Source organism: Cydia fagiglandana, chromosome 9 (genome assembly GCF_963556715.1).
Source record: "Cydia fagiglandana chromosome 9, ilCydFagi1.1, whole genome shotgun sequence".
In the NCBI taxonomy this organism is placed as follows: domain Eukaryota; kingdom Metazoa; phylum Arthropoda; class Insecta; order Lepidoptera; family Tortricidae; genus Cydia; species Cydia fagiglandana.
The window spans coordinates 11,369,360-11,397,355 of NC_085940.1; the positions used below are offsets into that span (position 1 = coordinate 11,369,360).

Genomic DNA, 27,996 nt, shown 5'->3' on the forward strand with positions numbered 1-27,996 from the left:
GGTTCATATTGTGTCCTAATAATTATAGCACGTACCTATTTCAAATATAATTTAATGTTAAAACTATTTATTTACAGAATAGCGATGGTGTACTAAGTGTAAAATCACACAGTTGTTTTGTGGCAGTCTAAATGTCATGATTAACGTGCCGTGGATATTTAGAAGAAGTGCTTGTGAACTTTGTTGATAAATATTAATAAAATGAGTACGTCCTCACAAGGACCTGGGGATAACAGAAGTGAAACAACATCTGAGACTGCACAATTAGTCAGCCACGATGATTTAGCTTCCACTTCCAATTATACTCAGTTGAACAGATCTATTAATTATCAAGTAAGTAATTAATTTGCTCATATTATTTGACTTATTAAAGTACACACATTATATTATTTAGTACTCATTGTTTTCTATTATACTAATATTTTATCAAGTTACCAAATGGAAAGTTTTGCACTAGATTTTTAAAATTTATATATTGTATTATTTTAGGACCCTCTAGAAGATGAATTTGAAGGCAGCCATGGTGTCAGGCGGAGAAACACAGTGCAGAAGATTGAGCCTGGGTCAACAAATATACTCTCTGCCAAATTTGAAGTAAGCATCTTACATTCTCTTACTTTTAGAGGCTGTTGAAAAGGGGGTGGATATATTATAATGCTTATCTTTGATCTGACACAATCACTCACATAATTAGAAACCTAATCCATTAATAAATTGAATATGGAATACCAAATATAGTTATCACCGTAAGTAAAGTCTCATGGCTCCTCTACACGACGGGCCAATGCTGGCCACTCCAAGGGATGCAGCCATGCAGTAGAATGAGATAGCAATATCACTTGCTCCCTCTAACGCATAAATGCGTCCCTTGGAGTGGCCGGCGTTGGCCCGTCATGTAGAGGAGCCATCAAACAGATGTACCGGAGCAGCCAAGTGCTCAAAAACATCTGAACATGAACTTTAACATCTTGATAATAAATGCTTTGTTCCAATATTGGTAAATACCTTAGCCACTTAGATATATCTGATGGCATTTGTACAGCACATTTAGTAATGAAGCAGGAAACAGGTTTTTGGGAATTACCTGGTGAAGGATTCATACATAAATATTGAGCATCATATCATAGTAGGAAAAACCAGGGATATACATCCTGTATGTATAGGGTAATTGCGTCAGTTTACTGTCTGGTGTCAGTTTCCGTTGTCCCATTTACACCCCAAAAGTTATAGTAGATTGTTAACCAAGGGTTGAAAGGCACCCATTTCTGTCGAGGTAGTTTGGCGCTCGAACGTAGTGAGAGCGCCAATAGTCCGAGACAGAAATGGTGCCTTTCACCCGAGTTAAACACTCTACTTTTCATATCGAATTCGAGGAAACCAAACAAGACAAGGCAATTTCGCAAAATCAGTAATGGAAGTACCTAATAGATCTACGGCCATGATTTATTTTCCTTAGGACTTACTTGCAATCGGAGACTTTACATGTGTGAAGATTAATAACCCCAAGCGAAAATCATTTAGATTTACGAAAAAACATAGTTTTTAACAAACTGCAGTAATTTTAAAATGATATGTTCATTATAGTATGAAAATCAGCGGGATTGCCTCTTACTTTTTAATTTTATACTTTTTCGTTCTAAAAGCCGCAACAGACTACCGGACCGCACCACGACCTTGGTGCGCCGCGCCACGTAATAACATAATAAAAGTATTTTAAATATTAAATAACAATTTAATTAATAGTATAAGTAATTTTTATCTTCTATTTTATTTTAATTTCATGAATATAGTGCTAAATAACTTTAAAAATCAATTTAATATCGTACAAACGTTTAACTGTGGCTGTATAAGATTCTGCCTTTGCTCATTTACGCAAGTGTAAGATTTAAAAAAAATTTTTTTTGGTGTATTCCTTTTGGTTCCCGCCTTATGAAATCGATTAAATAGAATTCAACGAAAGAAATCAAGAATAATTTGTTTTTAACAATTCACTTACATCATTTTTTATAAAAAAAGGATCAACGTGGGATTAGTAAAATTAAACAATTACCAATTGTTCCAGGCGAGGAAATAAAGACACTATTTTTCCATTTTGTTTCCACCCATTTGTTCGTGGGACGGGGACGCAGAGGAGTACACCACTTTTCTGCACTAGAGCATAAACGTATCACTTTCTGCGCACCTTTTAGAACAACAACGACCCACTTTCAGAGCATGAGATATGAAAAATTAATTTATTTACGTTATATATCTGTCTTTGGGTCACAAACTTACATATGTGTACCAAATCTCAACTTAATTGGTTTAGTCGTTTCAGAGAAAATAGCCTGTAACAGACGGACAGCCAGACACACAAGTGATCCTATAAGGGTTACGTTTTTTCCTTTTGAGGAACGGAACCCTAAAAAACTATGGAAACATGTGTATTAACTATTACTCATATTTCAATACTTGTGAAGTCATACTGTATGATAAATCTTTATCTACTGACCCAGTCTCATAGTTCACATTCTAGTGTTATTATACTTTAGATAATGTTACACATGTGTATTATGGGTTTATTGTAATGCAAATTGTGTCATTATCTGAGATTTTAAGTGATAATTTGTAAACCTTATTGTAATGAGATAAGATCTAAAATCGTTTACATAACTTAAATGTTTTATGTGATTGGCATTTGAATACCACAAAGTAACAAATACTTAGGTATTTAAAACAGCTTGCATCTTGCTATTGAATCAGCTGCTACTGGTACTGAAACTACTGAAATACAAGGTTTATAGTAGAAAGCACATAGACAATTTTTTTACATGTTAATAAGAAATATAAGACACTAACTTCTGAACTACGATTCTGAAGGGTTAGGGAAGCTAATGCGTTAAAAAAAATGTCCGTCCACTCTGTACAAAACTATGATCACGGAGCACACATATGGTATCACTTCGATAATTAAAATCAGTTAAATGCATTTTATTATTGACAGGTAAAAAAAATATTCCTTAATAGTTTAAGTTATACGAAAATGATATCAAACTTAATTTAGTTACTGCACACAGGCAGAAATATGTAGAGGAATTTTCCTCATATACTTCGTATGGCGGTAAGAAAAAGGAAAGCTTGAAAAATGTATGGAAGTTTTAGGACAGTTTTTTTCTCCCAGAAGAATGAAAAGTGCTCGCGATCTTGACCAGAAATAACACAAAAGTGGCAAAAATGGTCACAATATATAAAAAAGACAAAAAATAAAAGAAACACTCACGTAACAGTAATATATTTCAGAGCTTGGACTACGACACCTGCGAGAACCACCCCCTCCTCGACGAGGAGCGGAAACGGGGCTACGCCTTCGTCATATGGAAGGACATCACTCGCTGGTTCATCTTCCTGCTCATAGGAATCATCACGGCGTTGATAGCGTTTGTCATCGATGTTTGTATAGAAGAATTCTCCGAGATTAAATATAGGGAGCTTAAGAAATGTATCCTTTTATAATAATTGATGGCCACGGATGAATAGCTGGACCCACACAGAGCGAGCATACGCGCGAGGCAATTTCGTCACAAAACAGCCAGTGTAGCATGGTATAATAATATACTCCGCCTGGTACTCTCTTCCCGTCTTTTCTAGGTCACCTGACTGACACAAGCCTACGTCATCATGCGACAGCGCTATATGATAATATGCGATAGCGCTATATATGGCGGCCATGTTATTGTGACGTAGGCTTGTGTCACTCTGGGAAGAGAAGACCATGTTTTATTAGACTATGCAGTGTAGACGCTCGGTGTGGACCCGGCTAATGACTAGGTAAAATGAAAATATCAACAAAATGTAGGGTAAACTTAAGACTGCGTCGTGCAAAATCAGCGAAAAAGGCAGTCACCGTTTAGTCGCTAGCGTCCACATCGCTTGATAAAAAAAATTATAATAAATATCATTATTATCCCAAAGAGTGTGTTTACAACGAATCACCCTTGAAAATTTGAAATCTTTTACAATATAATAAATACACTCATGCAAAGTTGTACCTAAAACGTGATGAACGAGTGTCAGCGTTTAGTAAAATTTGTATAAAAAAATCGATGCTCATGCTACAAAATCGAGTGATTTCGAAAGCCAGATAACTAGACTACAACGAATCAGGCTTTTCCTATTTTTCCTCTTAAAGGCTACAGAGAAATTCAATCATAAACGTAAACTTTCGTAAAATTTCCATACATCCGCCATATCTGTCAAATTCTCCTTCTCCTCAGATGCCCGCTGTGGGCCGTTGGAAGCGGACGCGCACATGGTTTTTCCAAATTGACAGTTCAATTTGGCATATATATTGACAGAAATTCATGTCCGTATACGAATGATGATACCAGTGAAAAACTGTGTTCAAAATAAATAGGGTAAATGAATAATGTCACACGGAGATCCAGAGTCATTAAAATTTTGATTTGTTTTTATTCATAAGTCATAATACTTTAAAAATATAACAAATTATTTAAAATATATACGAACACAACCAAATCAGCGTACTTAGTTTCTTCCTAATTCACTAAAAATTAAAAAAGTTTGAAGATTTGTTTTATCTTATTGGAATAAATTTTCATTGTGCTGGCATTCATATTACGTCATTTTAAAAACATATATGACATAATGTCAATATACTAGATAGACAATTTATCAACAAATTTCTTCACATTTTAACGTAAACAATATAAATTATTAAAATTTTATTTATGAAGACGAAGCAATGTTGTTCACATAATATCAGCAATAAAATTTTTAGTTTCAACCAGTTTTGTTGCTATTCTGAGAGCTATCACGTGCTTTGAAAGTTAATTCAATGATATATCATCAAGAAATTGAAACCAAGACTCGACCTGCAGTCTCAGCGTGTTTTTGTGGCTATATTATCAGTTGAAAGAACGATATTTCCATCGCAGTGGTATGGTTTACGAGTACCTATATTGGTTTCATGTGACGATGTTTATATAAATGTATCTATCAAATAACAACGTGCTTTTATTTCATTGATATTCGGTTCAAAACGATAACTCAGTAACGAAAAATAATTACTTATCAGAAATGCCTTAAAGTTTTTTCAGTGAACGTTTATTTATAGGTATTTATGAGGTCTTATGTCTTATCAGCGTGACTTTGGCCTTTGGACATTTTTGTAATGCTTTGTAATAAGGTAGGTGAGGTATCTATATCCCTCATTTAATAACCTTTTTTTGAATGAATTACAATTTAATTATTTAAATAAATAAGTGGTCTACAAACATACATATCCGCTCGGTCCGCTAAAATAATTTAAGTGCCACACATAATAGGTATATTTAAGATTAACAATCAGTAAACATCATTAATTACGCTCAAATGCTTGTTTCAGTACAAATTGGCTGAAATACTTCCGACATAAAACCTAAAGGTATAAAAGTACAATTTGCTAAGTAAACTGTCAATCTACATTATTATAATAGATATACTCTTAGAAGTCAGCTTACTGAAGATTAAGAACAACATATAAGTACTTTCTAAATAAAATACAATTTGTTTTTCCATGACTCATGTAGGCCGTATTTTACTATAGACCATTTTAAATTGAAGATGAAATTAATTCATGATAAAAGCTAATAAGGCCCGGTAATATTTTCTGTTATTCTTGAACTTCTGTTCAAGTCAGTGTTCAACTGTCAGTGCAAGTAACAAGGCCCGGTTCCGAACCAACATGGTATGGTTTTTAGGGTTCCGTACCCAAAGGGTAAAACGGGACCCTATTACTAAGACTTCGCTGTCCGTCCGTCCGTCCGTCCGTCTGTCTGTCACCAGGCTATATCTCACGAACCGTGATAGCTAGACAGTTGAAATTTTCACAGATGATATATTTCTGTTGCCGCTATAACAACAAATACTAAAAACAGAATAAAATAAAGATTTAAATGGGGCTCCCATACAACAAACGTGAATTTATGCCAAAGTTATGCAACGTCGGGAGTGGTCAGTACTTGGATGGGTGACCGTTTTTCTTTTTTGCTTTTTTATTGTTTTTTTTTTGCATTATGGTACGGAACCCTTCGTGCGCGAGTCCGACTCGCACTTGCCCGGTTTTTTTTATAAAACGTGTATTTTTCAAAAGCGCTGGAATATTTATATAACTATTTTGGTATATGAAGAAACATGAACAAATGAGAAATCTATATTGAATTGATTTGTTAATAATATCCTAATTATTAATAGAACTATTTCAGTTAAAATAAAGGTGGGCCTTATATGCTTCACCTGACCATAAAACAAAATGCCAACAATCAAATGAATCTAGGCCTTAATTTACTATACAGGGTGGAAAGATAAGTCGGGCCCTGGAGGGAAATTACCTTAATTATACCTTATTTTTAAAAAGAAACAAAACTGCATTCAAAGATTTTCTAAAACTCGTTTGCCTCGCCCGGGACTCGAACCGACTAAAAATTCCAAAAAATAAAAACTCGCAAGTTTATTCTACTAGTCGATACAGTTAATGTTAATGATAACATTTCTCCAAGAAACATTAGGTCACTCGTCTGTCGTACAAAATATCCATAAAATCTAATATTTAGTACTTAAAATTTCGTTTGACAAGCCAAATTGAATAAAAAAAGAAAAATACTTTTAATGCAGTTTTGTTTCTTTTTAAAAATAAAGGAATGTCTCCTTTAAGTAAAATGAGCCAGCTTAAGGATTTAAGGCTCCCTCCAGGGCCCGACTTATCTTTCCACCCTGTATACCATTTTAAATTTAAGGCGTAATTAATTCCAGATAAAGGATAATAAGGCCTAAAGGGAAATTTTGTAGGCCTTATTACCCACGAACAATGTATGTGAACTGAATAGGATAAAAAGGAACTAGATTATAACATATTGTTCTCATGTTTAGCACAGTGTAATAAATAAATATTTTTTTATAACAAAAACGATCGTTATATGATAAGTACCTACAAGCTGAAATGTATGTACATTTTACCTGTGTGAAAATTGTATAATTGAGATAAATAAACTAAATTATACTTACTATATTCTCTGTTATTCTTGAACTTGTACTTGGGCTAAAAAGGCCCTCTGTCTGTGCGGGTGACAAGGCCCGGCCCCGGGCCTTATTGAACGTGAGATGAAATAGTAAATTTAATTATTTTTATATAGGTAATTATGAGTTCTTTGATTTCCCGATAAGCATCACTTACTGACTTACAAAAGTATAAATGTAGTACATATGTAGTACCTGAATTTTATTAGAGGTTTTTAAAGCCTTATTATCAATTAAGTTATAAGTGAAATATAATAAGCGTCTTTAGTTGTAAAAAAATATTACAAGCCCTATAACTAATGAGGGGATCATTTTAGATATAGTCCACTTTTTTCGAGTAGGTAAATTCGGACTATGTTTACAAACCGCATACCATCGCCCATGACCACACTGTTAACTGACAGTTCGTAAACCTTATTACAAAAGGCATAAGGTCCACCGATGGACAGTTAAGAGCATCGCCGTTTGTACCTATCTTAATACAAATAAAAGTCAACAACGAAAATAATTAATTACCTAATACGTCACATAATACCTATGACATGACATGAACAAACAAGGAAAGCTATATATAAAAAGTGATTTTTCTCTGTCTTCTCACAAAGGAAAGCTTTGACAGTTTAAATTCCTCAAAGAAGGTCCGTAGTTAACACTAAACTCGAAACAGCACCTTTAAAAAAACATTAGGGGTCACTGACCTGTCCCAGTAAATTGAGGTAGTGTGTGTGAGCTGCGTTTGTGTGTGAAATGGGGTAATTTGACAGAATCTGAAAATTTACCCTCCTCGACGCCCTCTTAATACCTGTTTTGTTGCCGGTACCCTCCAATGAGATATAAATCAGTAGGCCTAGCACAGGAAGAGCGCGACACTCGCGACAGTATCTCGCCCGCGAGATTGACTACCCGTCCCTCTATACTGCAAAACGTAATTCAAGACCAAAAAAAGTAAGAAATGTTGCCACTTTTTTACTAGTGCGTCTTGTATTTATGTACAAATAAGTAAATAAAAGTACTTTTTTTAAATAGTAGGAGTAAAATTACTGATGAATAAATTAACTTAGCGTGATTATTGTCAAAAGGAATTTACAATTTTACAAACAAATTATTTATTGCAGTGGCAACATTGTCTTACTTTTTTTGGTCTTGAATTACGTTTTGCAGTTTAATTAATGCAGTTAGAAAAAACGCGTAGTCTATCTCGTGGGCGAGATACTATCACGTCCCTCCTCTGTGCTAGGCCTACTGTTAATTTTGTATCTTGGAGTAACGGATTGGTGCGAACAACAATTCATATATCAACAATTTATATATTAAGTTTAAATTTTAATCAGGCCGAAGATACCTTGATTCGACGGATGTTTATTAATGAATCCAAAAATATGTCAATATTTCTTAAATATCTTCCGATAATGCCGAAAATGATATCCTTAACTTTTATACTTCAGCTGTGGACGCCCACTTGCCACACAGAATGTATGTCCCGTACTTGCTATGGGTGTTGTCAAACATTTGCATAGTTTTCATAGGTTCTGTGCTCGTCGCGTACGTTGAGGTAAATCTCTCTAAATTACTTTATGTTTATCATTAATATTTCAATTACTTTGTCCTATATATATGATGGTCGTTCTTGTCTACGTGACAGCGTGATAAAACTGTGTCCGTCACTTTTTATCCTGCAGTGTTAAAAAGTGACAGTTATTTTATCACGTGGATAAAGCCACCCATAATACGCCGTCCGATTAAAGGAAATTACCGTGGTAGTATAATTTGGATTTGTTAATTTATCTTGTAGTATATCAATGTATTTGTACTTTTATTCAAATCGATGGTAAAATGTAAGTATTTCGATACTCCAGTATAGATTCAAATAGCTGCCGCGAGACGGTACCCACTGAACCCAATGAACGGTCAAAATTCTCATATAAAATCCACGCCAGCTTTTCTGAAATCAACATATACCAGAAAAAGTTTAAATACTCGATTCTAAAACTATGGTTTCCTAGGATAGCGGTGCCGTTATACAGCGGCTGTCTCCATACAAAATACTAGTCCATCCATATTTAGCCGTATTATTTTGTATGGATGTCGGCGGCCGATCGTAAGATCAGGCATATCGTGAAATTCCTAGGCATATCGTAAAACGTGAAAATCTTTGACCCGTTCCCTGAGTCGACGGAGACCAGCTACGCGGGGCTCCTATTTCTGGGCAGTTTGCCCTTCGGGCATCTAAAGCAACCTAACGAACCTATCCTACCTATATATTGATTTAATGTCACTATCGTCAAAACATTACACAGGAACATTACAATCTGCCTGATCTTACGATCGGCCGCCGACATGGACACGGCCGCTACATGGTGGCACCGCTATCTAGGAAAACAGAGCTTTAAGGCCATCCCACACGTCGAGCAGCAGCCTAGTGAGACGCTAGTGTGGGTTGGCTCTAAAACAATGCTTGGGCGTTTTACCTTCGAATGTCCCTTGTTCTAGCCAGTAGCAGCCGGCAGCGGTATACCACAAGTAAAGTGTTACTTGAACGGAGTGAAAGTGCCGAGAGTCGTCCGCATCAAAACGCTGTTCGTGAAAACCATCGGCGTGATCACTGCTGTGGTCGGAGGTCTCGCTGGAGGCAAGGTAAAATATACCTTAATTCGTTTTGTATAAAGCTCTCTTTTACTATTCCTACTATTAATATTATTTGGAGCTTGTCGTGTCCCACTGCTGAGCAAAGGCCTCCCCCAATTTCTCCACTGATCTCTATCCAGTGCTGCATCTGGCCACTCGTTTAAGATGGAGTCCAGTTCATCCCGCCATCTCCGTCGGGGTCTGCCATGCAGATTCGAGTTTTCGGGTTCCCACTCCGTACTGATTTGCCCCACAACTCATTCGGCATTAGGCAGACGTGACCAGCCCAGTGCCATTTAAGTTCCTAAACTAGGTACATCAACGATTTGGGTCTACTACATGAGCTATATTATATTACGTTTGATAATTGATAGCAGGTATAATTATTATTATTATATGTTCCGTGGAGATCCGATGCGTCACAGCACTGCATATTATCGAACTTGAAAAACCAATCTTATGGACACTGGATTAAAGTTTATTTTCTAATGTCTCAGGAAGGTCCGATGATTCACAGTGGCGCGGTGGTAGCGGCTGGCATTTCGCAAGGCAAGAGCACGACCTTCAACAAGGACTTCAAGATCTTCCACTATTTTCGAGAAGATCATGAAAAGCGTGATTTCGTGTCGGGCGGCGCCGCGGCCGGCGTTTCGGCGGCCTTCGGAGCTCCCATCGGTAAGTTTTTAGGGTTCCATACCTCAAAAGGAAAAAACGGAATCATTGTAGGATCAATTGTGCTTCTGTCTGTCTGTCTGTCCTTCTGTCACAGCGTATTTTCTCGGAAACTACTGGACCAATTAAGTTGAAATTTGGTACACATATTATGTAAATTAGTGACCCAAAGTTGAATATGTAACGTAAATCAATTAAGTTTAAACATGGGGGCCACTTTTGGGGGGTAAATGAGAAAATTAAGAAATAAAGTTTTCCAAACTATATCGTGTTATATGTCAAATGAAAGAGCTCATTTTGGGAATTTCAAATCTATATTTTTTATAATTTTAAATTATATAGGTTAGAAGTTATTTAAGAAAATAGCGAGTCCGACTCGCACTTGGCCGTTTTTGTTTATTACCTCGTCAATGTCAAAGGCGTGTAGTATGGTAGTCTATGCCCCTTGGAACAGTTTCTCAATTTTTTTTTGCAATAATGGTTACAGTATCTAGGTGTGATAACCTTATAATATAATACAATTCCAGTAAAATGTATGTCTCCAAGAATCAAAATCATCATCATTAACATTAAACCGTATTTCATGTAAACTTCAATGGAAGTGGATTTAAAATGGTAATAATTCTGATTTGTTAATTAACTGTATACAGGATAAAATGAATAATATTTTTTATTTATATATACCGTCTTACTAAATACAACTAAAGGCGATGCGAGTCACGAACAAAATTGGACAAAAACATTACCCTCCTTCTGATGCAGTCGGGTACAGCCATAGACTAGGAATCCTCTAGACCGAGTTTAGAGCAATTATTTCATGCAACCGATGATGCCAAAAATGCGGGGGTGCGCGGAACGAAGTGAGCGAAGTCCCTAGCCGTGATTGGTCCGTTCAAAGACACGGACGTCACACAAAGACACTCGACTCGTACATGGAGTAAAATTACCGTATGCGTGGCAGAGGGGGTAGCGCGACTATGCTCAGTTTGGAGGATGTTTTGTCTGTGGGTACGGCCTAACTTGTGTGGTTTGCAGGTGGAGTGCTGTTTTCATTAGAAGAAGGCACAAGTTTCTGGAACCAGGCGCTGACATGGCGGACATTCTTCGGCACCGTGGTCTCCACTTTCACGTTGAATTGCGCGCTTTCTGCGTACCATGGGCGTGCGGGGGAACTTAGTTATCCAGGTACCTAACAATATATATCTGTCTTAAAAGTCTCTCCTTAAGGCCTGTGCACACCTGGTGCGTGTGCGTAGACGTTCACTTGCACATGTGCGTTGTAATATACAGATACTTATGAGATACGGCATACCGCTTGCGTGACGTGTGCGTGCACGACTAACATTTTCGCGCACGCGTATTACATGCACGTTTACGCGGTTTACGCGTACGCACCAGGTTGGTTTTGGTTTTTAATGTGTACTGCATAAACATAAAAAAATAGAGAACTGTCAAACTTCTTACTCTTATTCTGCTAGTGTTATAAGTTCATAGTTTATAGCAAACATTGTGCATTTTGAACTTTAAGCTTTAATTAGGGTTCCGTACCCAAAGGGTAAAACGGGACCCTATTACTAAGACTTCGCTGTCCGTCCGTCCGTCCGTCTGTCACCAGGCTGTATCTCACGAACCGTGATAGCTAGACAGTTGAAATTTTCACAGATGATGTATTTCTGTTGCCGCTATAACAACAAATACTAAAAACAGAATAAAATAAAGATTTAAATGGGGCTCCCATACAACAAACGTGATTTTTGACCAAAGTTAAGCAACGTCGGGAGTGGTCAGTACTTGGATGGGTGACCGTTTTTTTTTTGCTTTTTTTTTTGCATTATGGTACGGAACCCTTCGTGCGCGAGTCCGACTCGCACTTGCCCGGTTTTTTTTGTCCTAATTCCAGTTTGATAACTCGGGATAGTCGGGATTAAGAGTCCTTACTCCTACAGACGAGCGTATTTTGCAAAATGCTTCCTTTTTCATTCAAGATTACGACGTAACTATTAGTATTTATTCAAAAACTGATAACGTACTTAAATAATCATTTCTTAAACTAGGGGCTGCAAACGTTCTAATTTTCATTTTCTCTTTTTGAACCTAAAATAAATGAGTTTTCTTAGAAGTCTTTTTCAAAATTTGCTGTGAGAAGGGTCGTTTCGGCTCTCAATTTTGCAGTAAACAAGAATCATTTGGTATATGAATGATTACAATTCAACTCATCATATATTATACGAGGGGCTTACATGCTTGAAAATCGAACTTTCATTTAAAAAACATGATAAAATACCTTCCGAGTTTTCTTCATTTTTTTGGTGAAAACAGGGTTACATTACATTTTTTTATCGCTAATTGGACTTATATTTTGCCACAAAAAAAATCTTTTAACAAACTGTAACTTTATGTTTAGTCATTAAAAAAAAATCATAACTATAGGACCTACCTTGCCGTAAATATATATTTTTTTAAAAGACCTATAAATCACGCTGCAGCGACGCCGCGCGCTCATTCTCCGCCGAGCGCGCTTAGGGAACGGACCTGCGCTCGATCGTCAGGCGCTCATTGCTTCGTAAACATTGAGCGAGTTCCGAGAACTGTTGTATACTATGATTAGAAAATCTTGATCCAAGGGAGAGTACATTTTTCACACCATATTAAATTTTAACAACCGACTCCCGCTTATGTGATAGATTTTCAGTGTTACTTGAATTCTGGTTAGGGTTTGCATTTTAATTATACCCGGACGACCTGGATGATGTCCAGGTTCTCTTGATGGAGTCAGGAATTGGCCACCGAACTCCTAATCTACTCATCTTAACTCCATCGTGTTTGGGCTCCATGGATTTGCCTTGACGAACACCACGGATCTAGATGAGGTCCAGGTTCTCATGATGGACTCAGGAGTTGGTCACCAGAACTCCTAATCTACTTATTATCACTCCATCGTGTTTGGGTTCATTAGATTTGCCCTGACGAGCATCATCTGTTTAGATGAGGTCCAGGGTCATGAGACCCTTCTGGTGACCAACTCCTGACTCCATGATGAGATGGTCACCAGAAGTCCTAATCTACTCATCATAAGTCCATCGTGTTTGGGCTCAATAGATTTGCCCCGACGAGCACCATTGATCTAGATGAAGTCCAGGTTCTCATGATGGAGTCAGGAGTTGGTCACCAGAAATCCTCATCTACTCATTATAACTCCATGGTGTTTGGGCTCATTAGATTTGCCCTGACGAGCACCATCTATCTAGATGATGTCCAGAGTCACGAGCCCCTTCTGGTGACCAACTCCTGACTCCATTAATGAGATGGAGTTAGGAGTTGGTCGCCAGAAGTCCTAATCTACTCATCATAACTCCATCGTGTTTGGGATCAATAGATTTGCCCCGACAAGCACCATCGATCTAGATGAAGCCCAGGTTCTCATGATGGAGTCAGGAGTTGGTCACCAGAACTCCGAATCTACTCATCATAACTCCATCGTATTTGGGCTCAATAGATTTGCCTTGACGAGTACTATCGATCTAGATGCGGTTGATAGATTATTAATATTATTTTATTTTATATACTTACAAATAAAGCTTCATTTGCTTCCTCCCTTTTCACATCCTTAAGGGATAATTTTTGAGATTAAAAGTTTGCTATGTTATTCCCCGGGACTCAAACTATCTCTGTACCTACTACCTACCAAATATGAACTAAATTGAATATTTTAAACTTTCGCGTTTTGAACACATATTAACTCACATACCCGCGTTAGACCCGTCTATAATGTGGGTTTAACTAAATTGGTTCAGCAGTTTAAGTGTGAAGAGGAATTAAAAAAAGTATTTTTTTTCTTCATATTTTATGTGTTTTTACTTCGGAATGGTGACACCTGATGATGATGATGATAATGACAATGAATTCGGCACCCCCGATTTATACGAAAATGATACTAAACTTGGCCTAGTGGCTTAAATGATACAGATATCAAGATCAAGTTGTGAGCCCCGCCCCCCCCCCCCCCCCCCGCCCCCTCCGCCCCCTAAAAATTTACATCAAAAATCTGGGTGGCAGAGAGTTGTTACATTGTTAGTACTCTCAAATTTATTGTTTTTATACAGGGTGGCCAAAAAATAAGTGCTTTTCCGTTGCTAGCAAGAAAATGGTTGCTAAAAAATGTACCCTCCCATAGAAAATGGACTAGCCAAAATCTATGAAACAGTAATTTTTTTTTTGCGATTTCGGTGTAGGTCCCATACTAAAAGTTGCTCAATATAATCACTAAAGCTCCCTGGCAACGGGAATGCCCTTATATTTGGGTACCCTGTATATGCATACAGGTATATATTAGGGTGTTGCTTATTTCGTCGAAATTAAAATTTTCTATGTCTCACCCCCTTAAATTGTTCTCTTTCACTAAAAAACAATTAGAATTTTTTATTTCGTTTTAGGGGTCGCTACTGAATTTAGAAAATTTGAATCCTTCATACATTATGATTTTTTTTTAATTTTTAGTTTTTAATTAGTGAGACAGTGAGTCAAAGTATATGGAAGCTATTTACATGTAATTCAATACTAGGTATAGTCAATATATTTTAATTTTTATTCCTATTTTAGGAGTGCGCACTGCTGAATGAATATTTAGAACGCCTAAAACACGCATAATAAGCTATAAAAAAATAGTGGTATTATTTTATGTTAAACTGCACATTAATACACCCTGATCCTGACCCGTTGATTCATATAAAAAAAAAACAAGAAAAAACACTAAAAAAAATAATCTTGTATGGAGGGTGCAAATTTTCAAAATTCGGTAGCGACCCCTAAAACATAATTGAAAATTCTGAAAAAAATACACATTTGTTTTTTAGTGAAAGAGAACAATTTAAGGGGTTGAGACATAGAAAATTTCAATTTCGACGAAATAAGCAACACCGTATGTATATATACTATAATTTAGTATAATATTATCTTTCAAACATTTAATTATTCAACTTCCTTGGTGAACTGACTTGAATAGTTCCTTGACTTCATGGATGAACTTGTCGCAATAATTCCATGACATAGGTAAACAATCATTATTATTTATTCGTCGTTGGTTATATATTTTCTCAACACATACACTCTATTCACTACTATCATGCTTATAAAAGAGTGCCAATATAACGTTAAAATAAATTTACTTGCAAATTAAATTGAAAAGTATCAATATTATTCTCGTCTGCGTTGAAACGCGCATAGCTTTGCCGGCGCTCGCGTATCAAGCGCCAGCGCCATCTATCGAGTGTTATTTCGCAAAATCGGCGAACGCTCTAAGGAATAAGGGCTCTTAAGTTATGGCACACATTAAAAAATAAATATTTTTAGTCCCACGGTAAGCTCAATAAGGCTTGTGTTGTGGCTACTTAGACAACGATATATACATATAATATATTTATAAATACTTAAATACATAGAAAACACCCATGACTTAGGAACAAATATCTCTGTTAATCACACAAATAAATGCCCTTACCGGGATTCGAACCCAGGACCATCGGCTTCACAGGCAGGGTTACTGCCCACTGGGCCAGGCCGGTCGTCTAAACATTTAAATTAGCTTAAACTCTAAATCAGCGGTCGGCAACCTTTTAGCTGCCAAGGGCCACATACTAGTTAACGAAGTTGACGCGGGCCGCACTTTGTTAATATTTGTGACTTTATCAGACATTGTCGTTTGTCAATATTACATACAAAATAGTCAGCGAGGCTCGCGGGCCGCAAGTGAGAGGTTCGCGGGCTGCTTGTTGCCGACGGCTGCTCTAAATGGTTTTACAATCAAGGTCTGGCGTGGCCGCATATTTGAACTCGGTAATTTTTTGTCCTAGGCCTCCTGAATTTGGGCAAAATGGAGCCGTTCCCGTTCCAATTCTACGAGTTGCCCGTGTTCATGTTCTTCGGCGCCGTGGGGGGCTGCCTCGGCGCCCTATGGAATCACATCAACTACAAACTCTCCGTCTTCCGAATTAGGTAGGTAACATAGACTAGAATATCCTCTAGCCGGAGTTTAGAGCAATTATTTAATGAAACCGATACTGCCAAAAATGATGATGAATGAGTGAGCGAGTCCCGTGCCGTGATTGGTACGTTCAAAGACACGGACGTCACACAAAGACACTTTCAACTCGAAAATGGAGTATAACTACCGTATATTTTAGCAGAGGGGGTAGAGCTACCATGCTCAGTCTGGAGGATGTCTTGTCTGTGGTAGGTAACGATCATCATGAACTTCCGTGCGTTTTTTCGGCATGGTAACGATCCATTCCCATCTGTGCCCGGCGGGGACTAATGGGAATTTAACGGTTCCCTTGTGTCCTCGGCTGGGACAAATGGGAATGAAACGTTCCCATCTATGATTTAACCCAGCGGTCGGCAACCTTTTAGCAGCCAAGGGCCACATAGTAGTTAAGGAAGTAGACGCGGGCCGCACTTTTGTCAATATGTGTGACTTTATCAGACATTGTTGTTTGACAATATTACATACAAAATAGCCATGGGGGCTCGCGGGCCGCTTGTTGCCGACCGCTGGTCTAACGGTTAGAGTAGGTTAGGTTAGACTCTAACCTAACCTACTCCGACCGCGGTCTATGAGTTCTACGACCAAAATGAATGGCCTAAAGAGAAGTCAAAATACAGATTTGCATCTCGGTTGGATTACAGGATAGCGGTATTTGACAATATGTCAAGGTGACAATGAGTCATTATTGTAACCTGTGTAAGTCCTTGAGTTTAATGCTCCCTTTCGGACCGCCTTCTTCGAGTCTCCTATAAGACACCCAGCCTTTTATTTGTTATTTAACATTCACAACCTTACTCGCACACTAATAAGGTTTATAATGGAATGTCTCAAGGTACATAACAGCGCCGTGGCTACGAGTAGTGGAAGCGTGTCTAGTTGCGGCTGCGAGCGCGACCGTCGGCTTCCTCATGATGTACGCGCTCAACGACTGCCGTCCTCTAGGCGAAGACCCTACTAAAGTGCCATTACAGGTAACCATCGCTCTTATTTTGAGTAGCATAAGGTATATAACGGCGGGACTATATACAAGTCATTGCAAGCACGACGGTCATGGTATACACGGTCAACGACTGTCGTCGGCTAAAGGAAATCCCCTCAAAAGTGCCTCTAAAAGTCACTAAAGATATTGCTCTTATATTGTGCAGCATAAAGGGACCTGTGGACAATATAACAAAATGTGATACGTGACGTTAGTCGACCGGGCAAGTTTAAGATAACGACATTAAATGCTACCGGACCAGTAACTAAATAGTTCAAAATGGAGGTCACTTGTTACAAATCTGATTAGCCAACGCTTACATCCCATAGTGATGACTTGTTAAGTCTTTATTCAGTGCTTTGAAATATGAATAATAGTTACAGCCAGTTAAACCAACTACTTTGTTTCAGCTGTACTGTGCCGACGGCGAATACAACGCGCTCGCCGCGGTCTGGTTCCAAACGCCCGAAGCCTCCGTGCGCTCGTTCCTGCACAACCCCATCGGCTCATACAACCCGTGGTCCATACTAGTGTTCGTGTCATGCTACTTCCTACTGTCCGCGTGGACGTTCGGGCTAGCGGTGTCGAGTGGTCTGTTCATTCCGAACCTGCTCTGTGGTGCGGCTTGGGGCCGCCTGCTGGCTATCTTGATACAGCTCATGGCGCCTAAGAATGTGAGTATCGGCTACAACCCTCGTGTTTATGTACTTCCTGCTGTGGGTGTGACGTTCGGCGTAAAGATAGTGGTCTGCCCATGCCGAGCTTGATGTGCCGCCTGCTGGCCATTTTGACAAAGTTCGTGGCGCCCGATAATGTAAGTAGTATCGGCTACAACCCTTTTTTACCTGTTTATGTAGTTACTGTTGTCTGCGTGGACGTTAGGCCTAACGATGTCTTGTCTAGTGGCCTGTTCATAGTGTTCATGTTCATGCGATGCCTTGGGCCGCCTGCTGGCCATCTTGATACAGTTCATGGTTCCGGAAAATGTAAGGTTCTCTTATAGGGATTGTTAGTGTTATTAGAAACTCGAGGGCTCTAATATTATGGTTGGCCGTTAAGTATGACTTAACGCGTCGCGTCGGCTCAATTGGCTTATATCAATGAAACAATTCTCTGCTTTAACATTTTAATAAAATTATTAATTATTCGCAGACGATAATAAACCCGGGGAAGTACGCCCTAGTCGGCGCGGCGGCTCAGCTCGGCGGGGTGGTCCGTATGACCATATCACTGACGGTTATTATCATCGAGACCACAGGGCAGATATCCAACGCACTGCCGATCATTATCACACTGGTCGTCGCTAAATGGGTTGGAGACTTCTTTAATGAGGTGAGTGTAACAAAGGAACTATTCCGCAGGGTCACTGTGACCATAATATCGCTCGGTCATCGTCATAGAGACCACGGGGCGCGTATATCAGCTATTGGACATCCAACTCTATCGCTAAGTAAGTCGGAGACCTCTGTAACGACCATTATATAGAGAGTAGAGATCACAGGACAGAATGGATACCATCTATATCTCTGCAAAGATATGATGATCATCGTGATGGGATAAATCTTACTACCTGACGAATTCTTACTTTAGCATTATGTAGAACAGTTATTTTAATATGTTTCTACAACCTCTGCCCTTCACTATCTGCTACCGTTTTTTGGCGTCACATTGAACTAAAAAAATACATAAGTACATAAGGTACATACTTTACATCCCCACGAGTGAGTGACGGATTTATTTACTATGGTTCGATAACTTTTATTATGCGATGACATTACATTCAGCCCACGAGAAAGATCAAACTAAGGTCATAAGGATATTTGTGGAAACATCTTCAATCCTCAATTATTATATCGCAGCGAATGTCGGAACTTGTTTTCGAAATAAAACATTAAATAAAATTAAGAACCCTCATTGTGCAAAATGAATCAGCAATGAAACCTCTCAAAAACGATCATGTTTCTTTCGCATCCACAGGGAATATATGACATCCACATCCAGCTAGCGGGCGTCCCATTACTCCCATGGGAGCCGCCGCCGCTCGCCCACAACGTGTACGCCTCAGAAGTGATGTCGCATCCCGTCTTCACGCTCCGCACCATCGAGAACGTCGGTCACGTGGTCGAGCTACTCAAACTGGTGTCCTACAACGGTTTCCCGGTCGTTGACCCGCCTCTGGCTGATGACGTAAGTGCCTGTGATATGGTTTGAGTGCTTTTTTATTCCAATCATCCACGTGTTCGCTTCAGAAGTGATGTCGCACCCCGTCTTCACGCTCCGCACCATCGAGAACGTCGGTCACGTGGTGGAGCTGCTCAAACTGGTGTCCTACAACGGTTTCCCGGTCGTTGACCCGCCTCTGGCTGATGACGTAAGTGCCTGTGATATGGTTTGAGTGCTTTTTTATTCCAATCATCCACGTGTTCGCTTCAGAAGTGATGTCGCACCCCGTCTTCACGCTCCGCACCATCGAGAACGTCGGTCACGTGGTGGAGCTGCTCAAACTGGTGTCCTACAACGGTTTCCCGGTCGTTGACCCGCCTCTGGCTGATGACGTAAGCGCCTGTGATATGGTTCGAGTCCTAACTTTTTACTCCAATCGTCTACATTTCAACATATACGCCTCAGAAGTGATGTCGCATCTCGTCTTTACGCTCGTCTATAGTGATTGGTACCTCTTTTTAAGTACTTCATTACCTGTGTTAAGAGGTACTGTTCTTCTCTTAGTAAAGATAAACATATGGTGAATAATAATTAAACATAAACAAGAACATAGGAGTCAGAATCTTTGAAATCTAGCAAATGTATATAGTTGTATATGTATAATGTCTTCTCACACAACCAGGCGTGGCTTTCTCCGCGATTTCGTCGCGTCGCAACAAGTAGCGACAAGTACATCCGCTCCACACCAATTTTGGTGGCTAGCCATAGGCCGCGCGTGGCGCTTGTCCTGATCGTAACAGACGCGTTTTGTTAGAGAGTGAGTCTTCTGTACCTAGCACTATTATTTATTATGTGACACAACTTTAATTGCAGCAAGAAGTGCACACATACAAGCGTCTCCGAGGCCTAATACTGCGCTCGCAGCTGATCGTGCTCCTTCAGAACAAGATCTACAACGAGAACGAACACGAGAACGCCAACACCACGTGGGCCAGCTTCAATGTCGACATGAACATGTTTCGGAAGGAGTACCCGCGGTACCCGTCCATCAACGATGTAAGGGCAACCTTGTGTTTAATATGTTTACAGAACATATGGTAGTACTTTCCCGCACTAGTGAGGATAAGAGCATTTTCCGTGCGTATGTCAAATCAAAAGTTTAAAGGGCGATACGTACTGTAAAACGTTTTACGATACACGATGCACGTGCAAATAGGTAATTCGAAACTCGTGTCGATTCAAAACACTCCCTTCGCCGCGTCATATTTTTTGTGGTAATTAGGTACTTGAATTGTCCAACGTTAACTGCCGAGTTACCGCATTATATAAGGAGCCAACAACATTTCTCTGTCAAATTCGAGCCAATACTTTTTCCCTACACTTAATAACTCTTCTACAGATGTAGTGCGTAATTGTTTTCCTTCGTATTTTCTCGGAAACGTTCGTATTTGTCATGCTACTTCAGTCAACCTCAGTTCGTAGGTTTCCGTGAAAATATACTATTACTATTTATAACTCTTTGTTCAGACGAATAGAGTTGAAAGAAACTTCCGAGTGTATTAGAGGCGACAGCCCCTAGAAAGAATCTCACCAAAAAAACTATTTACGCAGTTGGAGATATCAGACTGGGAAAAAACCTGCACGATAGACCTACGGCCATTCATGAATCCGTCCCCGTACACGCTGCCTACTCGCGCGTCGCTGCCCCGGCTCTTCCGGCTGTTCCGAGCCCTGGGCCTGCGCCACCTGCCTATAGTCAATGACGTCAACGAGGTGAGAGCTGAATCATAAGCTTGTTTAATGGCTCCTCTACATGCTGGGCCAACGCCAGCCACTTCAAGGGACGCATTTATGCGTTAGAGGAAGCAAGTGATATTGCTATCTCATTACTACCGCATGGCTGCGTCCCTTGGAGTAGCCGGCGTTGGCCCATCGTGTAGAGGAGCCATAAAGATTTTCAAATTTTTTTAAGGGTGGTATTCCATCTCACTCTCTCATTAAGCATAATGTGAGACAAAATACACTTTGGTCAAAGAAATTGGACAGCTGCAATACCGCCCTAAGTAACCCCTCAACTCCCAGTCGCAATATCGCACACGCGTCTAAAATATAAAAGAAAACATGAAAAACCAGGAACCTTAGAAGTGATGAGAGTTGAGGGGTTAGTTAGTTAACCTGGGCATTTTCCGAAAGTCGGCATCCAAAGTGCCTATACATGAAAGCCACGACAGCCGCCAGAAAATAGTCGATCGCTACTCCCTGATCGTCAACGGTAGAACTAAAGGGGCCCACTGATTAACAGTTCGCCGAACGATATCAGCCTGTCAGTTAACGCAAAATTGAAGGCGTGTTTACAAAAACAACATAGCTGCTTAGAGCGGTTGACAGTTTTTTAAGAACATTGTCAATCGTTTCAGGTGTCAACCAGTGTAGTCAGTTATGTTGTTTTTGTAAACATCCCTTCAATTTGTCAGCTCCGAACAACTGACAGGCTGATATCGTCCGGCGAGCTGGCAATCTGTGGGCCCCAAGGCTCGCAAACTGTTTCTAAATATATTCCAAGTCTTTTTTTATGCTCGTAATTATACCACAATTATTACACATAGAAAGACCATCTTTCAGCTATTTTACTACTTCTGGCCCTAGTTGATTTGCTTGCTGGCAATATAAAAAAAAATGTTTTGGACAACAAACGAACGGTGCACTATTGTCTTTTTTTATCAGGTGGTGGGGATGGTGACTCGCAAAGACATTGCTCGGTACCGCGTCTGGAGGCATCATTTCAGCATGGGAATGGAGGAGTTAGTACTCTCCAGTGAAATTTAATTATGTAGGCAAAAATTGTGTTGAAATTAAAGGGGCCCACTGATTAACAGTCCGCCGGACGGTATCGGCCTGTCAGTTAGAACAAAATTTTGACAGTTCCGAACAACTGACAGGCCGATACCGTCATAATAATCAAGTCAAGTAAATTAGAGTTAGACCAAGTCTGCAACGATTTTGATAGCATATGCAGTGCAAGTGTTATTTATATGTCATAATTTCATAGAAGTTTGATGTTTAAAATAACACTTGCACCAGTTGCACTGTGTGCTATAAAAATTATTGCAAACTTTTCTTGTTCTCACTCTATCATTTTCTCGTCTTTCAGTAGTGAGGCACAGGAACTTGATTCCAATCGATTTAACTATTTTATAATAACATTGTCATACCTCTTTTAAAGAGAAAGTATGATTGTTGGATGTGATGCCCTGCCACTGTTAGGTATCCAAGTTTGATATTACTAGAAGTAGTCATTCTAATTCATTACTCCCATAACTTATATACATATATAAAAATTTGAACAACTTGATCAATTAAATGTCACATTGTTATGCCCAATGTCCAGTGATAATTGATTATCTTAACAACCACCAAAAAGACAGGGTCCCTATTTGGAACAATATATACCTAATCAGTACATTCAGTACTTCTAAGAAAATTAGAGGCTCAATATAGTATTCCTTATTAATAATTTAATTACATACTTATTTTGAAGTGATTGCCAAGTTAAAGTTGGAAACTGAGGGCCTACTCCGCCTACTGCAAAAACCACATTCAATGTATAGCCTCTCTCTCATACTTGTAAATTCGTTTATAAGCTTGACAGGAAGGCATAGACTAGGAATCCTCTAGACCGAGTTTAGAGCAATTATTTCATGAAACCGATGCTGCCAATAATGGGTGCGGGGGACGAAGTGAGCGAGATCCCGTGCCGTGATCAGTCTGTTCAAAGGCACAGACGTCACACAAAGACACTTTCAACTCGAAGATGGAGTAAAACTACCATATGCATGGCAGAGAGGGTAGTGCTACTATGCTCAGTCTGGAGGATCTCGTCTGTGCAGGGAGGTAACTTGAAAGTCTGTGTGTATACTTGAAACTCCTTGTAAGTCTTTCCTACACAAGAGGTTAGATTTAATTATAAAACATTTGTTTGTGTATGAATACTAACTAGCATCTGGGAGCAACACTACACATAAAGTATTCAAGAAATTTTATCTTTTATAAGCTTAGTCCCATATTTGTTGCAAGCCACATTAGCCACAGAATTTAAAATAGCATTTATGTGGTACGCTTGTTATGTTTAGCAAACTAATATAATATAACTTAAGAAGGGTGGCATTGAAAGTCTAAGTATACCTAATATAGTTAAATAAAAGAAATAATATATGAATATCAATTGTGTAAGTATATTTGAATTCTAAGGGGCTCAATTGGCAATCATGTAAACTTTTTATCATCATATATTGTAATATTATATAATTAACCATTGAATGAATGCTGTGCTAGAGTTTAAATACAGTTGCATTGGAATATTTCCATAAGTATTTATTTATGTATAAAATATTTATTGCTTATTTTATAATAACTATTATTGTTTACATCTGCATTACATATGTATGTCAATGTGATAATAATTTTTAAGAAAATTTTATTGTCTTATGAATAAAAATATTTATATTGTTTTATAATTTTTATTTTCCTGAATAACATGTTGGCACTTCATAAGAATTTACTTAACAAGTAGTAGTCACTTCTTAATAAATAATAAAAATTAGTCGTAGCTTGAGACATCCCGCATGAACTTCGACATCATAAAGTAACACTAAAGCCCTGAATTATTTCTTCAGTTGTTAACAAACAGCTCCCAACCAATTCCTGACCACAAATGAATGAATAGGATGACTGGCAATATAACCAAAATCAATAATATGTAGTTAACATATTCATCCATAGTGACGGTCGTCAGCGATTTACAATTCAATGACAAATTACCAGTTGAAAACTGTATTAAATATTCCGTATCAAATGAAGATGCGAACAAAATATTTCGCTCAGTCGCTCGTATGAAATCAAATTAAATTTGACAGTGACAGCCAGCTGGCGATTAGCTGTGATCGTTCTGTAACGTATCCAGTGATTAAATAGCAGCGTTTTTAAATGGTTTCAAATTAAAAGTAGAGGATTAAGGTTAAATTAATTAGCTTTAATTATATGAAAATACTATTTTCTAACCTGTTATGAATAAATTATATTGCCTTTGTAACGTTTAAAATCGTATGAAAAGCTAAATTTCGACTGTTGCTATGGTTTAACTACTTCGGAACGTATACTCGAGTCGAAAAATGCAGTCTGTTCCATATATGTTTTTACACGCTCATATTTTACAACTTATATTTTATCGTAAATCAAGGGCCCAACGTTTTCTGTTCTCTTTCACGACGCAGCAACTAGTATCATTTCTCTCTCCTCGCTCTTTTAAAATGTCGTTTGTCAAAAAAGGACAACCATACTGTTGACAAGGTGGACTTCAAATCAAGTGTTGCTTTTCTTGATGCGCCCTGGCTGTGTATGTGTGCGTAAAAGCGTATATGTGTGCTCTTTTAGGGATGTGAAAAGTCGATTTTAATCATGTTATATATCGATAAACGCTACACAGCGGAACGAAATAGCAATTAATTGAAGCTTCAATATCTTCGTTAAACATAAACATAATTGAAATGCTAAAGGATAATGAATATATTATAATATAATAATATAATAATATAATTCAATTATTGCGGAACACCTATGTTTGACCAGCGAGTGGCTGCACAAAAAAAAAGCGGCAAATTCAAAAAATCTTTAACTGGTAACACGAAGCATAGTGCAAAAAAAGTAATTTGATACTTGGTAATTCATACGTAATTAATTTTTGTTTTGATTAGTGACTGACTGAAGTCTGCAACGTAGCAGACTGTAAATTTAATACAGTAAACAGACTGAGGATATCGTTGCAATGCAATTATAACCCCTGGCTTCTAATTTAGCCCACTTAAAAATTAAAAATATGATTGAATAGTTATCATTATTATCAGAGATACTAAAAAACGAAGGAACGAATTGTTAGTAGACTAATCAGTCAATCATTACAAAAATATGTAGTAAACATAAATATCTTTACTTCAACTGTACAAAAAGTAAGTTATTATATTATCCTAAGATTCCTAAGTTATAGAAAATGATACTTTGTTGTTACAAATAAATTTCAGGACTGACCATTAAACGGCACCCTTTAAATCTCATTTCTTTGGTCGTTGAAGTCAACAACCAAGGCATATGTCATAATATTGAACTTGGTTCTCATATGACATTTATATTTTTGATAGGATTAAAAATTACTTTATTTGTGTTTTATTTTGAAGTTTTGAACTCGGGTTAATTACAGGCGATTATTTATTAAGCATAAATATTTCCCTTGTGCTATTAAAGTAAACCTTCACAAGGGAAATATTTATGCTTCCCGTTGTACTTATAAAGTTAGTAATAATAAAAAGTCACATATTGTATAATGGAGCTGAACTGAAGGTAGGTGAAAGAAAACACAATTTAGTTTCAATCTACTTTTAATATTGTTAGTTTATAAAGAAGGTGCCTATTTATTTAAGAATCATAATCGAAATCGGATTCAAGAAATTCAATTCCTGACAGAGAACTATCACTGTCATTGTCACTTTCCCGAACTTCTATTATGAATGGAGCTAGTTCAGTGTCTGTAATGTTGTCCTTAGACTTGTATTTTCGTTCCACATTTATTACATGGTCTGTACTTTTTTTCCAATCTTCCGGGGTAATCATTGCAAAACATTCTCGGATCAAGTTTTCCGTATCTGAACCCGGTAGCCCCACATTTCTGCTGGCTATTTTTCGCTTTGTGAGGCTCCATATCAACTCAATAGCGTTTAGATCGCAATGGTATGGAGGCAATTTAAGGACCTCATGCCCATGCTGCTTCAATAACTCCTCTGCTGCATATATGGGACCAATTTTATTTTCCTCAACGAGGCACATCAATTCCTCCTTTTTGAAACACTCTTCATATGGGATATTATTTTCCCTTAGCCATTTTTGAATATCAGCCTTTAAGCTGTGCATGGTTGGAGGCTTATTTATTTGTGTTACATGGTAACTGGCATTGTCCATAACAATTACACTGGGCTCAGTCAAATTTGGGATTAACATTTCTCGTAGCCACTTTAAAAAATTAGAACTGTTCATGTCATCATGATAGTCAGCTGCTTTGGATTTTGTGCTAAAAACAAGCAAAGCATTGGGCACAAATCCTTGCTCTGATCCAGCATGCACTATAATATGCCGCTTACCCGAGGAAATTTTTTCAACTAAACCGGAAGTTGAAGGCCCTTGCCATGACTTCTTTGGTCTGTAATTTTGATGGACATATGTCTCATCAAGATACACAATATTTTTTCCTTCTTCCCGTTTTTTATGTATAGCTCTAAGAAACCTTTGCCTCCACCCAGATATTTCAAACTTTTCCATGAGGATGGAGCGCTCTTCTTTATTTTTTTTAAACTCAAACCCGTTCTCGTGTAGTATTTTCCTCAGTGTTTCACAACATCCTGAGAATCCTATAGATTCTTTCAAATCCGCATGTAAGGCTCTTAGAGTAGGTACCTGCTTTTTGACGCAATAAAACTCATTAATTTTATTACGGATGGCTGACACATCAAAATTGTCTAAATTTGACACAGTTGGTGGCCGGGGTCGTTTTTTCCCTGGCGTATTCCATTGGCCTTGGTTAATAGAACCCTCTTTTTTAATTGTGCGTAGTGTACGAATGCTTGCACCTGAAAAAAAAAACAGTTTTAACAATAGGAATTTTAACAAAAGAACACTAAAATATTAATAAACCTAGATGTGAAAATATAGATTATTTATATTACCTGTCATAGTAGACACTTTCTCTAAATAACTTGATTCTGATGCGTTATTATCAATAACATTCTTCAGTTCGCTTGCTAGCTTTTGAATAGTTTCTCTAACATTTTCGTCATCTACGCCCGCTGTAATATAAATAAATCATAAGTTTAGTAATACAAACAAATGTTCCTATCTCGTAAATTAAATTTGGTACAAGAAGCATCAACATTGTTTGATAATGACTTACCGGTCGCCTGAATGATTTCGTCCAATATTCGCTTCTTTTCTAGTAATCTCTCATTTTCGTCGTGTCGAACTTGATTATAGTTACAGATTATCGTAAATAACATGCTCCTCACACTGCTTCTAATCGGTTTAGCCATTATAATACGATATAAACTATAAACTTCCGTAACGAATGAACTAACATGAGAATTTGAGAATCTAGGTTATGTGTAAACTCGTTTGACAATATTTTTGACACTTTTGACAGCTAAAATTATTGCCATATATAGAATTCTCTAAAAACGCTTGTGCAGCGACTCGCTGGTCAAACATATGTTTGCAAATAAAAACTCACATAAATGTGACACAAATATCAATATTGTTTGGTAACAGAAGCTGTCAACATTTTGACAGTTGTTTGACACTTTTGACAGATAAAATTGTTGCCATATGAAGAATTCTGTAAAAATGCTTGTGCAGCGACTCGCTGGTCAGA

At 38.1% G+C, this 27,996-nt stretch overlaps 2 protein-coding genes across 2 annotated transcripts; one reads left to right on the forward strand and one right to left on the reverse strand.

Moving 5' to 3' along the window:
* Nucleotides 1–23,405, forward strand: LOC134667395 (H(+)/Cl(-) exchange transporter 7). The gene is made up of 15 exons (XM_063524798.1): nucleotides 1–333; nucleotides 490–594; nucleotides 3,280–3,478; nucleotides 8,499–8,605; nucleotides 9,544–9,687; nucleotides 10,176–10,353; nucleotides 11,386–11,535; nucleotides 16,200–16,341; nucleotides 17,223–17,361; nucleotides 17,780–18,043; nucleotides 18,522–18,701; nucleotides 19,347–19,556; nucleotides 20,406–20,588; nucleotides 21,144–21,305; nucleotides 22,257–23,405. Exons 1-15 carry the CDS (start codon nucleotides 202–204, stop codon nucleotides 22,356–22,358), a joined length of 2,397 nt encoding a protein of 798 aa, XP_063380868.1. The 5' UTR covers nucleotides 1–201; the 3' UTR covers nucleotides 22,359–23,405.
* Nucleotides 23,393–27,992, reverse strand: LOC134667651 (uncharacterized). Its single transcript, XM_063525073.1, has 4 exons — nucleotides 27,523–27,992; nucleotides 27,299–27,418; nucleotides 26,860–27,202; nucleotides 23,393–23,471 (listed from the first exon to the last, which is right to left on the reverse strand). The coding sequence occupies exons 1-4, from the start codon at nucleotides 27,656–27,658 to the stop codon at nucleotides 23,393–23,395; spliced, it is 678 nt and encodes a 225-aa protein (XP_063381143.1). The 5' UTR covers nucleotides 27,659–27,992.
* Between the last annotated feature and the right edge of the window lie 4 nt (nucleotides 27,993–27,996).

What these genes read in the sequence shown, in the direction of transcription:
- LOC134667651 (XM_063525073.1), bottom strand. Translation starts at nt 27,658, where the DNA reads ATGGCTAAACCGATTAGAAGCAGTGTGAGGAGCATGTTATTTACGATA. An exon ending in GAAAGTGTCTACTATGACAG is followed by an intron (nt 27,203 to 27,298) that starts GTAATATAAATA and finishes TTTTTTTTTCAG; the next exon opens with GTGCAAGCATTCGTACACTA. An exon ending in ATATCTGGGTGGAGGCAAAG is followed by an intron (nt 23,472 to 26,859) that starts GTTTCTTAGAGC and finishes CCTCTTGTGTAG; the next exon opens with GAAAGACTTACAAGGAGTTT.
- LOC134667395 (XM_063524798.1), top strand. Translation starts at nt 202, where the DNA reads ATGAGTACGTCCTCACAAGGACCTGGGGATAACAGAAGTGAAACAACA. An exon ending in TGCTCGTCGCGTACGTTGAG is followed by an intron (nt 8,606 to 9,543) that starts GTAAATCTCTCT and finishes CCCTTGTTCTAG; the next exon opens with CCAGTAGCAGCCGGCAGCGG. An exon ending in CTACTAAAGTGCCATTACAG is followed by an intron (nt 17,362 to 17,779) that starts GTAACCATCGCT and finishes ACTTTGTTTCAG; the next exon opens with CTGTACTGTGCCGACGGCGA.